Source organism: Diceros bicornis, chromosome 1 (genome assembly GCF_020826845.1).
Source record: "Diceros bicornis minor isolate mBicDic1 chromosome 1, mDicBic1.mat.cur, whole genome shotgun sequence".
Lineage (NCBI taxonomy): Eukaryota > Metazoa > Chordata > Mammalia > Perissodactyla > Rhinocerotidae > Diceros > Diceros bicornis.
The window spans coordinates 54389893-54406817 of record NC_080740.1 but is presented as its reverse complement, the minus strand read 5'-3'; the positions used below and the strand labels follow the sequence as shown (position 1 = coordinate 54406817).

The 16925-nt window shown below is 48.8% G+C and overlaps 1 protein-coding gene across 5 annotated transcripts in view; it reads left to right on the top strand.

Moving 5' to 3' along the window:
- The window catches only part of LOC131405640 (core histone macro-H2A.1), a 75949-nt gene that overhangs the window by 863 nt on the left and 58161 nt on the right, over positions 1-16925 (top strand). For 4 of the 5 annotated variants that reach the window (XM_058540686.1, XM_058540674.1, XM_058540677.1 and 1 more), the window contains exon 2: positions 9925-10129. In XM_058540686.1, coding sequence (XP_058396669.1) covers positions 9958-10129 — 172 coding nt within the window. In that variant the 5' untranslated portion in view covers positions 9925-9957. Of the gene's footprint in view, positions 1-7458; positions 8758-9924; positions 10130-16925 lie in introns of those variants that run through there. The other variant, XM_058540669.1, reaches the window with a different exon arrangement.

Sequence of the window (16925 nt, the reverse complement as noted above, 5' to 3'; positions counted from 1 at the left end):
AAGAGACTCGCTGGGGGTGGGGAGGAGTGGGGAGGTGAGTGTGCAGGATGCTGCTGGCCGTGTCACCTGACAACAGGTGTGCAGGGTGGCGCGCCCCACCTCCACTCCTGCAGAGACCACGAATCACTCAAGGGTCTTGTCAATAGATTGCTTGGAAAGTCCTTTTAGACGAGATGTTAGGGAAAATATTCTTGAGTTTGAAAGTGCGAGATTTCTGTGCAAATAGCTGAGACAAACCTTGAATTCAACAGTTACAGTTACCAGGAAGTCCTGGTAAGGTTTTAATGATCCAATAAACAGCGTATAAGAATAGACAATTAGAGGGGCACTCCTGCTGGCTTCTCTTTTTCTTCCACCTTTGTGGTTTGAGGTTTTACCGTCGAAGAGGAGGGAAAGTGCTTTGTTCCAAGGCTCCCTGCTCCAGGAACTGGGAGATTTTTGAACAGCTGTAGGTTTGAGTGGGAGACTGTAGTTGCAAATTAGGTGGAGTCCACCTACTGCAGGCCGCCTTTAGGGTACTTGTCTGCTATTAGGAGTTGTTAGCTCTGAAATGGACACCTCATGCCTGCACTGAAATTAATACCCCTTGTACACAACTAACCAGGGTTGGGCCGCGACATCTCAGTCTTGCACGAGAGGCTCTCCAATAAGGATAGATGTGTTTTAAAATCTTTTTTGTTTAAACCCTCAAGACTTTAAAAGTTTCCCCCCTCTAGTTTTAAGAGGAAAGTAGGAAATTTCTCCAGTCTGTTATTTTGTTTTAATGTTACCACTGTTAATGCTAATCCTTAGATAAAGGCATTAAGGAGGAGGGAAGGGGTTAAAGTAAGTGAAAATTGTTTAGAATGAGCAAGGGATGGCTCGCATTTGGATAAATTTGAAGAGTTGTCGGGGACATCACACATGAGACTCTAATACACGACCGTAAGTCACTGGCTTGGTCTACACCAAATGTGCCAGGGTCAGGGAGTGGTGCACCTCAGTCTGCCATTTCTTCCGGCCCTGGAGACGGCAGAACTCCGGGAGAGCCCTCATCCCTTCCGCACGCAGAGGCTTGGAGTACGTGTATTCTGGGACTGCCTCTAATACCTTCAGAGCTAATGCTGCCCCAAGTCATTTAAAGGAGACTCAAATAAACAAAAACACAAACTGAAAACCCCAAGCTGACAAAACCCAACAAGAATCTGTATGTGGTGTTCGTCAGAATTGCAGCAGCCTCTTGGTCTCATTTGAGTGTGTCTTGGGTTTTTGACAGCCCCGTTGTTGGTACATAGGCTGGGAAGGAGCAGGGGTGAGTGGGGCCCGTACTTGTCCTTGGTCCTCCCTGGGTTCTGTAGGTTTAGGAGTACATTGGGCCCCACCTCAGCTCTCAAGAGTGAGCTCACGTGGGTCAACTCTTCATTCCAAAGAGTCGTATAGCTTGTTTGCTTGGATCAAGCCTGCCAGATGGGTGTCTTGCAGTCTTTTGATAAATATTTCCTGAGAATCAACTCTGGGTCAGGCACTGGGGACAGGACCATGATCAAGAAATGCCCAGTCCTTGTCCTTGGGAAGCTGATGTGAGAAGGAGAAATAGGCAAGCATCCGTTGCAAGGTCAGTGCAGGAGGTCAGAGTAGCTCCCATAGTAGCCCCTGGGACAGTAACCTGGCCAGGAGCAAGCCTTTACCAGGCACTGAAAGGCCACGTAGGAGTCAGCTGGGCAAAGGAGGGCAGGTGGGGACAAGTATTTGAGGCCTGGGGAACCACATGTGCAGAGTCTTAGAAAATGAGGATAGAGGTGAGAACTGCCAAAGGCTCAGGATGGCTGGATCCTAGAGGGGGGTCAAGTGAAGCTAGAGGGTCAAACAGGCCGAATCTCAGAGGATGCTGGTCAGCAACACTGAGGAATTTAGACTTCATCCTGAGAGCAGTCAGAAGCCGTTGAAGGCTCTGAGCCGGGGAGACACATGGTCAGATGTTCTTTATTCTTATTGGGAAGTCTTCATCTATTCAACGAATATTGAATGGCTTCTAGATACCAAGCCCTACCAGGGTCCTGCCCTTCTGAAGCTCGCATTTTATCTTTTCCTTTGATGGTCTTCTGTTGGAGTGGTTATCTCAGAGTTTGGCACAGCCTTTAATAGAGGAGGTGTGAAGGAAAGTTTTCTTGTGAAGCAGACAGACAATGCCTTACTATTGAGATATAGTGCTGGTTCCTTTAGTGCAGTTCAGGAAGCACACCACGGAGTGGGTTTGCAGAGGTGAAATTTTAATCCTAGACCAGCTTCCTGCAAACTGTTTCCTCTTGTGGTGAATAACACTGGTGTTTGGGTGTTGTTTTTTCCCGCCACTGAAAACCTAACACATGATATGTCTGCTGGAACAAAATGTGCAGTTTAGGATTTATTTTCTACCTCAATTTATCCTTCTCTCCCTGTTTGCAATTCCTTGGTTCACTGAGGGTGGACTGTAAGTTCCTTAATCATCTGGCTCTCTTTGTGGTACAGTGTTTTATGAATGGAGAGAGATGTTTTTCCTGATTGGCTAGAGTACCAGAGCCGGCCTCTGTTCTGAGCCAATCAGAGTACAGCTTGTGAACCCCAGCTCTGTGAGTGATAGTTTGTAGTATATCCACATGCTTCTGGGACATGACAGCAGTGACACCATTAATCATTTGGTATGGTCGGAGTAAACGGAAGAGAATGCCGTAAACAGGATTAGTGTCCTACGCTTCAGAATTAAGTGTCTCAGGTTGGCCTTCATGATTGGAGTTGATGGGAAGGTGACAAATGCATGTGGACACATGGGCATTTATCCAGCTGCGGGGAGGGGATGGGGCAGCCCTCCCTCAGCAATGGTGACTTGAGCACTGATAGCTCAGATTCCTCCACCCTGGAGTGCTGGAGACAGGGCTGGCACTTCCCTGGCAGCTGTGATCAATATTTCATTCAGGATAGATATGCACACATTCATTGCTTAGATAATAAAAAACTTCACAATTGATCATTCCAGTGGTTTTGTGAGTGCCCTGCAGTCTCTTACAGATGTGAGGAAGGTAAGTCTTTTCCTCTGGTATGAGTTACTGAGCCAGTCTTGTGGCAAGCAGAGAAGTTGCTGGAGCCATAGAATTATCAGCGAGTCAGAGGCCTCTGCATGGCTGCTGCCACCTCAGCTATCAGGGCAATTGCACTGTTCCCTTCGTGGGAATCCCCAAGGCAGCTCCACAAGCTTCCTGAATTTTTAGGGTCTGGGCTCCCACAGGGATTGGCCAGGTGTATGTCCATGTATGGTGCCAGAGAAGGTTCCTGACTGATGTCCCACTTGCCACATCTCTGAGTCCTGTGGCCTTTGGAAATGCTGCCCTCATCTTTGTCAAGAGAACCCCATCCACTGTAAATGCCAACTAATCAGTCACCAGCCAGCCAGCATCTGAGAGCCCGCCAGTCACCAGGCAGGTGATGGGTTCTTGGAGATACAGTGGTGAGCAGAGCCGGCTGGTCCATCCCATCAGGACAGACAAGGAAATAGGCAGTGATGATGGGTGCCAAGGATGGGGAAGTTGGCTTTAGAACGTTTACATAAATTGGATCTAGAGAGGCAATGAGGTTGGACTTAAGAGCTAGAGCACTTTACATAAGATTGAGAAAAGCAATTGAACATATTAAAGAATGGTGGCAGGCTAGGCTACATTATAACAGATTTTTAGCTGGGCTCGGGCCACAGCAGGAATGTCCACTGAGGAAACTGGGAGCAGTTCAGCCTGGTGGAGCCTTGGTTGCAGGAAACAGGGAGAGATGGGCTGGAGGTCAGCGGGGCCTTGTGTGCAAGGTTGGAGTCTAGGCATGGGGCTGCCCCAAACTGGACTGTGACTGGGCACCACAAGGCACAGCTACAGCAGGAATGCAGAGGAGGGAGCTCCTTGATAGATCTGCATCACCAGAGAAGGCATTGGGACTACTAGGTAGGATTGTCCTAGAGAGAGGGCTGGAGAGAGTGTTCCAGACTGAGAGAGTGGCATGTGCCAAAGGGTGGAGGTGGGAATGAAGGCAGTTTGCAGTGAGGAGCCTGTTAGGGTGCCCTGTTGGGGAGAAGTAGAATAGTGTGATAGGTAAGTAGGATGGCCCTTTGCCCTCTTCACCTCTTGCCCCTCCTAGTAGTAGAGGGCTTGTCGTTTTCATGTCCATTTTTATTCACAGGATCCTCACAGCCAGGCTTCTACTTAGTCCCGTGGTATGAGGGCAGATCCCATTGTTCCAGTCACGTCTCGGTTGTTGAGGGGCCTGTGGTCAGAGACATGCTTCTTACTCAAACCTGGCTCATCTCTCTGTACAGCCTCTCTCCAACAGCGTGTCTCTGGGTAAGCTTTGGGTTTCTGCAAAGAAGGTTCATGTCTGCTGTGACTGATTTATAGTTGGAGGAGTTGCAGAGATAAAGACCACCGAGATCCCATCTGGATCAACCACAGAATCTTCATTTCCTGGCCTGATAACAGTCAAAAAGGCAGCCAAGCTAGTGTACAGTGATGAACGGATGCCAGGGTTGCCTGAAGATCTATCACTGTCTTCAAAGCATGTGGGGCCCTCTATAGGGGTGAGAGCTTCTGGGTTTACTGAATGGGGTGCCCTTCTGGGCAATGAGTCCAGGAAGGAAGGACACGACTTTGTCAGTTTAACAAGATAGTACGGTAGTCCCCCCATAGTGGACCCCCAGTGGATGCCTGAAACTGTGGATAGTACCAAGCCCTATATATGCTATGTTTTTTCCTATACATACATACCTATGATAAAGTTTAATTATAAATTAGGCACAGTTAAGAGATTAACAACAGTAACTTCTCTTTGGCATATCCAAGTTGCCAGTAGCACTACTCTTATGCTTTGGGGCCATTATTAAGTAAAATAAGGGTTATTTGAACACAAGCACTGAGATACTGCAACAGTCAATCTGATAACCCAGATGGCTACTAAGTAACTTAACAGGCGGGTAGCATGTACAGCGTGAATACACTGGACAAAGGGACGATTCACATTCTGGGTGAGATGGCGCAAGATTTCGTCACTCTGCTCAGAAAGGCGCACAATTTAAAACTTATGAATTGTTTATTTCTGGAATTTTCCACTTAATATTTTTGGACTGCGGTTGACCACGGGTAACTGAAACCACAGAAAGCAAAACCACGGATAAGGGGGAACTACTGTATAGCTGTTTCTCCTGTGAGCACCGTCAGTGCCCTGAAGAGGGCCTGATTGTGTAAGAAGCCAGTTTTTCCAAGCTATAGGACTGTCCATCTCTCCTAAGAGGCCTGATGCAGGACATGGGTCAAACAGGGCCCAGCAAGCTTTGGCTGGTCACTCAGACCCTGGCTTCACGGTCAGCTTTCAAGTTGGTTTGTCATGTGGCAGAGACTGACTGTTTCTCTTTTCTTCTGAGCAAATAGAGGACATTTCTCAACCTGTCTTGCAGTTAGGTGTGGCCGTGTGACCGAGTTCTAGTCGATGGATCATGGTGAGAAATAGTGTGCCCTGCTTCCAGGCTCCTGAAAACCTCCACGTCATATCCTCCATGGCCTTTTCCCCTCCGTGGTAACCCTGGGAACTATGCATTGAAGGATGGGAGGAGTCTGGATCCATGAATCATCCTGCAGAGAAGCACCAGCCAATTATGGAAACCCTCTTTGGACTTTTTGCGAGTGAGAAATAAGCTGTAGGGACTTATTTGTTACAGCAGCAAGTGCTACTCTCACCAATACAAATATCCCATATCAGTTCTTCAAGAAGCTGGCCTTTTTTCATCTTATACCCATTGTTGTCATTTTTATTGACGTTACTGAGTGCTCACTCAGTGAGTGAGTGTCAGGGCCCTTATATTCATGCTTTTATTCACTTCCACCTACTCTTTGAGGTCCATTCTGTCATCTTCGCCACTTGACAGAGGAGAAAATAGGCTCAGGGGGATTAGATCATGTGCCCAAGGACACATAGACAATAAGTGGCAGAGTCGTGACTTGAATCAGGTCAGTCTGACTTTGGAATTTGAGTTATTAACCACAATGCTCCACAGCCACTTCCATCACAGCCACTCTTTCTCCCCATTGGTGGCTGCCTATAGCGGCCCACATCCCTGCAGACCTCTGAAGAGCTGGATGGGCCTGGCGCATTCATGGGTTTATCTGGAGACTGCACAGCTACAAGGTTATTTTCCAAATGATATTTTCAAAATCACCACCTGTTACTGGACGTCATGGGGCTGCATGGCTTAGTCAGAATTCTTTTGTAGCTGTGGCTGCAGCATAGAGATCTATAGTTAGAAGTGCAGAAAGAACATGGGGAAGGACAAGGAACAGAATCTCTGCAGGACAACCCCCTTGGGGAGGGGATAAAGACTTGGTGCTGCTTTATCAGAGAGGAGCCTGACTCAAAATGAGATGTGAGGATGTTCTATCAGTAGAGTGGCACTTGAGGATCCATGATGTTTAAGATCTTCTGTGGGACCTGGGGACCTAGGGAGGAGTTGACTGCAGTGCCTGGCATCAAGTAGCTTGCAGTCTATTCAAGTTGGGGAGGCAGGCACACAGATATGTGCTTGGATGTATGCTATGGGAACACGGAACATGAGCAATTCCAGTCTGTGATCAAATCTGAGAAGAGGGGTTGTGTGAGCATCAGTAAAGCAGGTTGGCAAGAGGACAGGCAGGATAAACAGCATGTATAACAATCTTCTGGACACAGCATTACAGGTCAGAAAGTCAGGGGCGGCCTGGGACATCTGAGCTTGGACAGGGGTGGCAGGAAGCAGTGCTGCGGAAGTAGTTGAAGGATCCTGTTTGTGGCTGGCTCAGGGTCCTGGGGAACCAGCAAAGGAGGCAAAGATCCTGTGGTGTCCATGGAGAGAGACTGATGCTGGAGAGAACAGGTGGGAAGTAGAGAGAGCTGAACCAAGGTGAGGGTGCGGTGAAGAGAAAGGAAGAGGCTTGAGAAGTTATGGAGGTGAGTTCAACAGAGCTTGGCTAATGATTGAGGGCTGTGGAGGTGGGCAGAGAAGTAGAGGCCGAGTTGACTCCTGCTTGGTAGCTTGATGCATGGTGTTGTCACTGATGGGGCTGAGAAACCCAGAGGAGTTCATGGTGCCCATGGGACTTACAAGTGGGCCCTTGCCGCTGGCAGTTTAACAGAGCTCTGGGGCTCAGCAGCTGAGTGTGCACTGGGTTAGAGACGTGGGAGTCACCAGCATGTTGATGTCAAGACTTTTGGCTAGAGTCAGAGGGAAGCACCAGGAGCATCTTAAGCATTTGAAGAGAGCAATTTAAGAAATAAGTGTGTCTAGGGGCCAGCCTGGTGGTGCAGCAGTTAAGTGCACGCGCTCAGCTTCAGTGTCCCGGGGTTTGCAGGTTCGGATCCCGGGCGCGCACCGATGCACCGCTTGTCAGGCCATGCCATGGCGGGGTCCCACATAAAGTGGAGGAAGATGGGCACAGATGTTAGCTCAGGGCCAGTCTTCCTCAGCAAAAAGAGGAGGATTGGCAGATGTTAGCTCAGGGCTAATCTTCCTCACCAAAAAAAAAAAAGAAATAAGTGTGTCTAGGACCCATCAGGTCCCTGCATCCTAATGGCTCATCTCTGGGGCAGAATGTTGACCGATTCCCACAGAGGCAGCCCCAAACATACATACCCAGACAGGTCCACCTGGAGACAGAGCTGAAGTCTGTGCTCCAATAAGAATGGGGCTGAGCTGCATTAATCATCACTGACCACAGGCCTCTCCTGCTGGAAGAAGGGAAGCATTCAGATCTAAAAGCTCTTAGTCCAAAGGCATTGGGTTGGTCTGTGAAACATATTTGTTGTGAAGCAAAAGATGGTTTGGAAACCCACTGACAGCTTTCCCTGCAAACATACTTGCACACACATGTAGACATACCACTTCCTGCTCAGAGTGAGTATAGGCACCTGTTTGCAGGGAATGTTTTAAAATGGAGCTCATCACAGCAAGAAATGGAGCCAACTAATTGTTTCAGAAAAACTCAGACCCTTCTGGGACTCTCTTTAGCACTCAGTGATCAGTTAAGACTCGGTGCCCCTTTGATAGGGTGGAATATAGGGTTCTTGTCTCAGAGGCCTTTGGCTCCCTCTAACATCTATCGAGAACCAGGGCTTGAGCCACTGCCTGTCAGCACGGCTGCCCCAAGGTGTCCAGATATTCTGCTCTCTGCTGTTTTGTCAGGCAGACGATTTGAGATGATCTTGGGGGTCACATTGATGTTAGGCGTGGACCATGGCATGTCCTCAATATAGGATTGGGCGTCAGAGTAACAAGGACTCCTAAGTCTGTAGCCTCTGCAGTCATAGAGGCATGGACTGTTGGAGTGGGAGGGGCCCACACACCACGGAGCCTGACCTCAGTTTACCAGTTAATGGGAGATCTGCCCATTTGGTTCAATGGTCTGAGCATAAATGTCCTCTAGGGAAGACTTGCCTGGTGCCCGGAGCAGGCTGAGGCCTCTTCACAGCCCCTTTCCCGGCACCCTGCACTGGCCTTTCGTGTTTGTCATTTAAGTGTCTGTAAGGTTATTCATTGTCTCTCTTTCCCACCAGTTCCAGGAGAACAGGGACCATATCTCTCTGTGCACTGCTGTCTCCATTCCCCACCTTAGTTTTGAAGTGAATGCATGAATGCCTTGAATGCTGCTAGCAAGCATTTGAGACCTCACTATGTGGTGCTACACTAAGGATGCAGTCAGGGGGAGCCCTCCGAGAGCTTGCAGCATGATGTGAGAGACAGGGGTATGTGCACATCACTGCTGTGGTGTGAAGCACATGGGAGCCCAGAGGGTGGAGCAGCCAGATCTGAGCACTCAGGGAAGAGTTGGCAGAGGGCAGAAAGCAAGTGTGAGGGATAAAGGGGGCCCTGCCAAAGGGGTATAGCCACCGCAGAAGAGGGCATTTGGGGGGAACTGCCTGTGACTCCCTGTGTCTGAGTTTAGCCCACAAGAGGCACAAGGATGGGTGTGCCAGGCCTAGATTTCTAGGACATTACATGACAGGCCAAGGTCCTGATTTTATCTGGGAGTTGTGGCAGCCAGCGAAACCTTTAAGACCAGGACTATGGCGTATTCAGATTCACGTGTACTAAGATAGCCCTGCCTGTGGAGGGCAGGTGGATTAGAGGAGAGTGGGGCCCGCGGTGAGGAGACGTTTCTGATCCTTTGGTTAAGATAGTGATGACCTGGATCCAGTCACAGTCGGGGTTGAGAGGAGAGGACCCCACAAGAGGTGTTTAAGAGGGAGGCATCCTCTGGACTGAGTGGCATTTTGGATGGGGATTGGGAGGAGGAGTAGGGAAGGAGAAACACTTCTCCCTCTTGTCTAAAGACAGGCCCATCTAGCAGACTGGAAGTGTTCAGAGGGCCTCCTATTCCAACCTCGCTATCCACTGACCTCCTGTGAGCTGTTGTCGCCTCTCACAGATAAAGGATCATACAGTAGAGATGCTCCTTTCATCAAAGAACTTAGTTATCTGGCTTTACATCTTCATTCTAGGGGCAGGTGACATCGTTTTCTTTTCTTTTATGAAGGCTTCAGCGTGGTCTCAAGTGTATGAAAATGCAATTATTAAACAAGTATATAGAATATAGCCAAGAAATCCCATTATCTTTTACATCATGTGGCATAAAGGCAAGGCACTTAACAGCAGTCATTGTCAGAGTAACACTTAAATGGAAGTGGCTGATAAAATTGATGTCATGGTATAAAATTTGAAAAGCTAGGCCATTCTTTTTTCTAGGGCCAGAGCGCTCCAGTGGAGTGCATAAATGGGCTTGAAGGGCTCAGCGGCTACAGGCAGTGGCATCTGCTGGTAGGACCTGTTTCTGCCAGGGGCCAGAGTGTATGGAGAAAGTGAGGATGCGCTGTCCCCAGTGATCCTGACAGGTGTGCCTCTTGCCTCCACAGTGTGCTTACTGAACCACCTCCAGGGCCACCGCCATGTCGAGCCGGGGTGGGAAGAAGAAGTCCACCAAAACCTCCCGGTCCGCCAAGGCAGGAGTCATTTTCCCTGTGGGGCGGATGCTGCGGTACATCAAGAAAGGCCACCCCAAGTACAGGATTGGAGTGGGGGCACCCGTGTACATGGCCGCCGTCCTGGAGTACCTGACAGGTGAGTCTGCCCCCGTCAACCGTGGACACCACCGGCTCAGACTGTGGCTGTTCTGACAGCTTTCCAAGGACTGATATGACCATTTTGGTTTCTTTTATTTTGGAAACTTTTCAAACCTACAGAAAAGTTACAAGCATAGTACAATGAACATTTTCACCTAGATTCACCAGTTGTTAACATTTTGCCCCATCTGCTGAATCTCCCCCCACCTCGTGTGTGTGTGTCTGTGTGCACACGCGTGTGTACATTTATTTTCATCTATTATATATTATACAGTCCATTTTGAAATTTCCTCAATTGTCCCAATAACGTTTGTTTGGTTTTCTTCTCTGATCCAGGATCCATTTCAGGATCATACATTGCATTTGGCTGTTAGGTTTCTTTAGTATTATTTACTCTAAAACACTTCCCCAGCTTTTTTTTTTGCAGGATGCATCCCCAGTTGTTTTGCAAGATGTCTTTCAGTCTGGTTTGCTATCCTGCTTGGATTCAGGTTACACATCTTTGTAGGAGAATTGCATAAGTGATGTATCATGTCACAAGGCACCTGGTGTGGGTTTGTCCTGTCATTGGTGATGTTCAGTTTGGCCATTCGATTAAAGTGGTGTCTGCGGATTTCTGCACATCCTGAGTCACAGTCTTTCACCTAGTGGCTTTAGCATTCCTTGATGATCTTACTCGACTCTGTTATTACTGTGGTGGTTATAAAATAGTGATTTTTCTGTTTCTGTCATTTCTTCTACATCTGTTAGTTGGCATTCTTCTGTCAAGAAGAGCTTTCCTTCTGCCCTTCCCTTCTTTTTGCTTTTTGTACTATCAATGTTGGTTTATGGATTTTTTAAATTTAGTGGATTATACATTATCATGTCATTACTCATTATGATGCTCAAATTGTCTCAAGTTTGACCTTTAAGCTGGTTCTTATGACCTTTTGCCATGTCACCATCGGTTTCTGTACACATCCTTGCTTTCTGACATAGTGAGATATTCTAGTCTTACCCTGAACTTTCCTGCCCCAGGCTTGGAATCATCCCTCTCTCCAGGGGGTCCTTGGTCCTTTTCACAGATATAATTTGATTGGTCTTATTGGTGGCTCCCCAGCAATTATGGGAGGACAGCTGGGCAGGGATACCACCCCCATTTTTAGTAATGAGAAAACCAGCCTCAAAACATAAAAGGATTTGCCTGGAATTACATAAAACCAATAGGGACTTGAGAAGTGACCCACATCCTGCTGTCCTATTGTAATGCTTTTACCACTTATTGCTCTGTACACGATCAGGGCAGGTGACAGGAGGGGCACCCTTGATTCTTGTAGCCGCCTCTCCTAGAGCCAGAAAGGGGAGACTCAGCAAGACAGGGTGCCTCTTCAAAGTGATAGAGTCAGGCAGCAGAAGAGCTGGTCTCTCCCAGGTCTTCTTGCTCTCTCAGGTCTCTCAGTAAGGCAAGACCAAGGGTTCTCCACAAAGAGCACAGTCACGAGGGGTATAAAGTTTGTGTGTTCTGTTGAAAGCATCTAGGCACGAAAAGTAACTGGTGTGTTAAAGTTGCAAGGCGTTTGCACATATTCTGGGACTTTTGACCCTCTGCTTGTCAGAGACTCTTATAGGTGGCATGCGTGGTAGCATGAGCTAGGCATGATTCTTCTCACTATATAGATGAGGAAACTGAGGCTCAGAATTTGTGACACACCCAGAAAAGCCATGTGTAACATTGGCAGTCAGCCAGGGAGAGTAGGGAAGAAGTCACTAGGTAGGAATCAGAGGACATTTTCTAGTTCTGGCCTTGCAGTTTACATGCTGTGTGACCTAGAGTGAGTCACTTAACCTCCCTGGACCCTAATTTCCTTACAACTAAGATGGAGACAACAGTTCCTGCTCCACCAACTCCAGGCTGCTGTGAGAGCCAAAGGGGCTTTGTTTGAGAAAAATGGGAAAGCTGACGTGATGTGTAAACCCATGCGGCCTGTGTTTCCTGGTTCCCGAACACCATGATGCCCCTGTCACTGGGGTGTTCACAGACACTGTCATTAGGTCAGGTACAACATCAGTTTCATTTCTTGCATCAGGCTTCCTCTTTTCAGTTTGCAGGGCATGGGGAGGGGGATGCCATTGCTCTATCACATCTGAGGCAACTATTGTCTTTGCCACACAGCAAATGTGTACGTTTTCCTTGTCTGTGCCTGGCTGGCCCTGAAACTGAGCACAGTGCTCATGACATCGAGGTCAGTGGCTCTGTTCTCATGGGGGCCAGGGGCCTTGACTCTGTTGGCACCCACACCCATCGTGACTGTCCTCAGCTGTCATGGATGTGTGGTAATGTCACAAAGGGAGTGGGAATGGTCAGGGCAGCCCATCACTAGAGCTGGAAAAGTAGCTCAAGGAAAATCCTTACTCTGGCATTAGCCACATTGACCCCCTATATATTAAAGAATAATATATATTTTTAAATGTTACCAAGTCCTTCCAGCAGAGCTATAATTAGCTGAATCCGAGCCATTTCCTCTGCCTACACACAGCGCTGAGTCATTGGCATGACCGTTGCCCAAAGCCTGCCCCCATCATGGCGCCTGACCTGCGTGATGGGCAACTCGGGGGACGTTCTGAGCCGTTAGTGCTGTGCTCAGTCACTGCTGTGGTCACTTGTGTCCTGCCTGATGGGATAGGAGCTGAGCTCTGGGCCGTGTCCAGTGAAAACACTGCTCCATTCTGCCCCTCAGAACAGTGCCACGCACCCACACTGACTGCTCTTAGAGGGTGACCTGCCCTGAGCCCCTTGGGCTAGGATGTGGGAGCAGGTGGATGTTTGGAAGTCCTGGGCATCTGCTCACTCAGAACGTTGGTTTTGGCCTCTGAGTGAGAAGGAAAGGTGGACACACTCGCTTTCTGCTCTGCCCTTTGCTTTTGTTTCACTGAAGATCCTTTCCCATTCATTCCACAAACTTATTGAGCACCTGCTGTGTGCCAGGCACCATGCTAGGCTCTGTCTGAGAGCACAGGAGTGATTAGGTCAGAAATGGTCTCTGCTCTGTGGAGCTCACGGTCTAGTCTGGGAGAAGGAACCAGCCAATCCAGATGGTTACTGACGGTGATAAGTGCTGTGGAGGAGGATGTAAACAGGCCAAAGGGGGCCTCGGCCACTGGGTCCCTGGAGATGAACTGGCTCGGGAAGACTTCTTTGAGGAGGAGACATCAGCTGAGACCTGGAGAAGCAGAGGGTGTCAATCCGCCCTGCGAGAACTGCCATCCACTCATCTGTGCTCAATGCACCACTGGGTGCCAGCCTCTTCCCAGAGCTTGGGGAAGATATGGAAAGAGCGAGAAGCCAGGGTATCAGCCCTCAAGCAGCTTAGGGCCTAGTCAAGGATCTGGCCCAGACATCATGCTCTAACTCAAGGCATCTGAGGCAAGTACCACCCAGTCAGCAGGTCCTCACTGAGAGCTCCAGTGTCTCTGGCACTGGGATACAAGTCAGAACAAGACCTAGCCCCACCCCAAAGAGCTTTCTGTCCAAAGTTGGATACAGGCAAGAAAAAGGCAGTGATGATGCAGGACCACATGTACTGCGAGGAGGTGTCAGAAAATGTTTTCTGGAGGATGCTTGTTAACCAGTTAACCAGAGCTGCCTTGCTCGTCTACTTATCACTTGAAGGGCTCTATGGAGGGATTGTTTTCCTCTCTGTGAGGCCCAGCCTCTTACAGGTGGCATACAAAATTTCAGGCGTGGTGATGGGGGTGTGCCACATGATGTCCTTTTCAAATGGCTGGGTCAGGCCTCCGCCTTCAGAAGGCCCCAGTGGAGAGATGAGAAGGGGTCTGGATGCTCAAGGGTTGCTAATAGGACTGCTGAGCTGTGGGGCCCACCTAGGACTAGGTGACTCTGGAGCAGGGAGCTGATATCTCCTTGGCAGCCAGCCCTGGGGACCACTTGGGGTGCCATTTTCAGTGGAAATCAGGTAGAGGCAGTAGAGCTGGGTGGTTAAGAGTGTGGACCTTGGTGTCACAGCTGCCATTTCTTAATTGTGGCCTTAGGCAAGTCACTTACACCTCCAAGCTGTGGTTTCATTATCTATAAAATGGGGATAATAGTAACTGTCTCATAGGGTTGTTACGAGGCTGAAATGAGAGGATGTGTGTGAAGTGCTTTCCCGTGCCTGCACAGTGTAAGTGCCCAATGCTAACTGTTAATGTTAGGGTTAAGGCAAAGAGAGGAAGGAGTCCCCAGTCATCCTGCTCTGGCTGCTGAGCTGATGGGGTATTGCCCACTTCCCTTAGGGATGGTGACAGGAGCTGTCACTGCCCACTCATGCGTGTTATCCTTCCAACTGGTCAAAATGCACTGGGCCTCACCAGGCACCCGCAGAATGTCTTGGCAGCTTCAGGCCTACTCCCCCTGGTTTGTTTCAAGATGCTACTTAACTCTTCCTCCTAAAGCCTGTATCACCCTCAATACCAAGATGCCTTGTTACCAAACTCTTCTGTGTGGTGTTGAAGGCCACTTCTGTCCTGAGCTCCTGGCACACTCTTCGAAACCTTGAAGAATTTCCCAGTTAGCCAGGAGCTGAGCATGCCCAGCCCTGGGTCTGCGTTAGGCCAGAGCTGAGGCCAGACGAGCACAAGAGTGTTTGAACAGGCAGCAGCCCTGCAGGCCAGGGGCTACCAGAGCCCAGTGACATGCTGCTCTTTGAAGAGCCTGTTTTCAGGAGTGAAGCACCACGCAAGTACTCCTCCTTAGGGTCTGCTCAAGGTTGGGTGGATGTGGGGAGGAGGTAGTGACCTTGCATCTTGCTCTGAAACTTGACACTGGCATCTGTTTCTCCTCTTGGGTGCAGAGCCTAATCATCTGCTGAACTTAAAAGGAAAAGGCACATCTGGAATAAGCTTGAGTCTGGCGACCAGACAGCTCCTTCCCCAAATCTCTGTGCGCCTGGCTCTGCAGCTCTGCTGGACCTCTTCCTGAGGAATGTGACACTGTCTGCGTGTCTTCTCAGTGCCACAGGACTCTCTGCCCTTCTCTATTCTCTACTTGGCCCTTGACCTTCCAGCCTAGGGGATTATAGTAGCCCTGCCTCTTGGGGGGCTGTGAGGATTGATACTGCATCTCATGAATGTAGCCAGCATTCATCGTAAACACTCAATAAGTGATAGATAAAGATAGGTATTGTCATGGGAAACTGAGGCAGTTTCTTTGTGGCATCATCTTTGCCCCTGTAGTACTGTGGTACTTTTCTCTTAAGTGATATTGAAAGGGAACTTGCCTTTAGTTCAGCTCAGAAGGCCACTGTGGAGTCTCTCCCCTGTGCCTACATAGCACTGCACAGTGCTGGAAGGTGTAGGAGGTGTGAGATAAGAAACACGTGACATGGCTTTTGCCCCAGTGGAATTTCCATTGGTGTTGGGGACACACAAGCCCACAGACCAGTAACGGAATAGGGCAGAGCTAAGGGATAGGTTAAAAGTACCTGAGTCCCGCGGTAAGGGGGTAGTGAGAAGTATGTGGAAGGGCAAAGAGCAAGCACACTTGTGATCTGGTGGCCGCAGGTCACGGATCCAGGGCACTCTGGGTCAGCATCGCTCAAACTGTGTTCAGCAGAACAGAGTTGTTTGGCGAAATTTAAGAGGTAATCCACCAAAAAAGTAGGGCTCTGTGGCTCACATTAGGGGATGGCTAGATTCACATTCCCTCTTTTGAGATGGATATATGAATAACTCTGATGAGTTCCTCAGTAAAGGAACTTGTTTTAGTTTGGGAACCACCAAGAAACAGATTTCTTTACTGCAGGACTTTTCAGAGCCTTTAACATACTGGTGTCACTGTGACTCCCTGTAGTATGTAGTGGTTCTCAAACTTCTATCACAAAAGCCTTTCAAGGAACACCTATAAACACCTTGCACAACACAGTGTAGACGGCACTGTTGTGGGTTGAACCCATGAAAAATGGCACTATGAGGAGTGGTAAATGAAGATACAAAATCAAAAGTTCACTATAAAGAATAAACTTTGGGGGGCTGGCCTGGCTGGCGTAGTGGTTAAGTTCGCACACTCTGCTTCAGCAGCCCGGGGTTCGCAGGTTCGGATCCCGGGTGTGGACCTATGCACTGCTTATCAAGCCATGCTGTGGCAGGCATCCCGCATATAAAGTAGAGGAAGACGGACACGGATGTTAGCCCAGGGCCAATCTTCCTCAGCAAAAAGAGGAGGATTGCAACGGATGTTAGCTCAGGGCTAGTCTTCCTCACAACAACAACAACAAAAGAATGAACTTTAGTTGGCTTGTGGTGGCATTGAGGCACTAATAGATAAGGGCCTAGGTCTTCCTCCTCCATACAGGGCCCAACACTTAGTAGGTGCTTCAACATTTGCTAAGTGAGGTGGTGACTCTGGGAAGCCGTGCATTTCCTCTGCTAAGCTGAGTTGCTCAGGCGCTGGCTTGGGGAAGGCCCACCACTCTCCAGGCCTGTGCTACACACTGAGATATAAGACAGAAGTCCCCACCAAAAGGAACTTAGCCTGGAAGGAAGTCCTTTGGAGCCATTTTACCTAACCCCTGAGAGAACAGGCCTGGTTTCTGTTCATCAAATCCAAAAAGATGTGTGACGACATCTTTTTCTGGTCCAGAAACCCTGTTACATAGCCTGATCACACACTTCATTCTACCTCCTTACCTCCTAGGACTTAAACCTGTTTGCAAAAATCAAATCCACTCTCAGAGGATTTCTGGACATTAAGGGGGCTGGAAAGCCCTGGCTACCAGCTCTCAAGACTGATTGTTGACACCCTGTAATAAGTATAGACC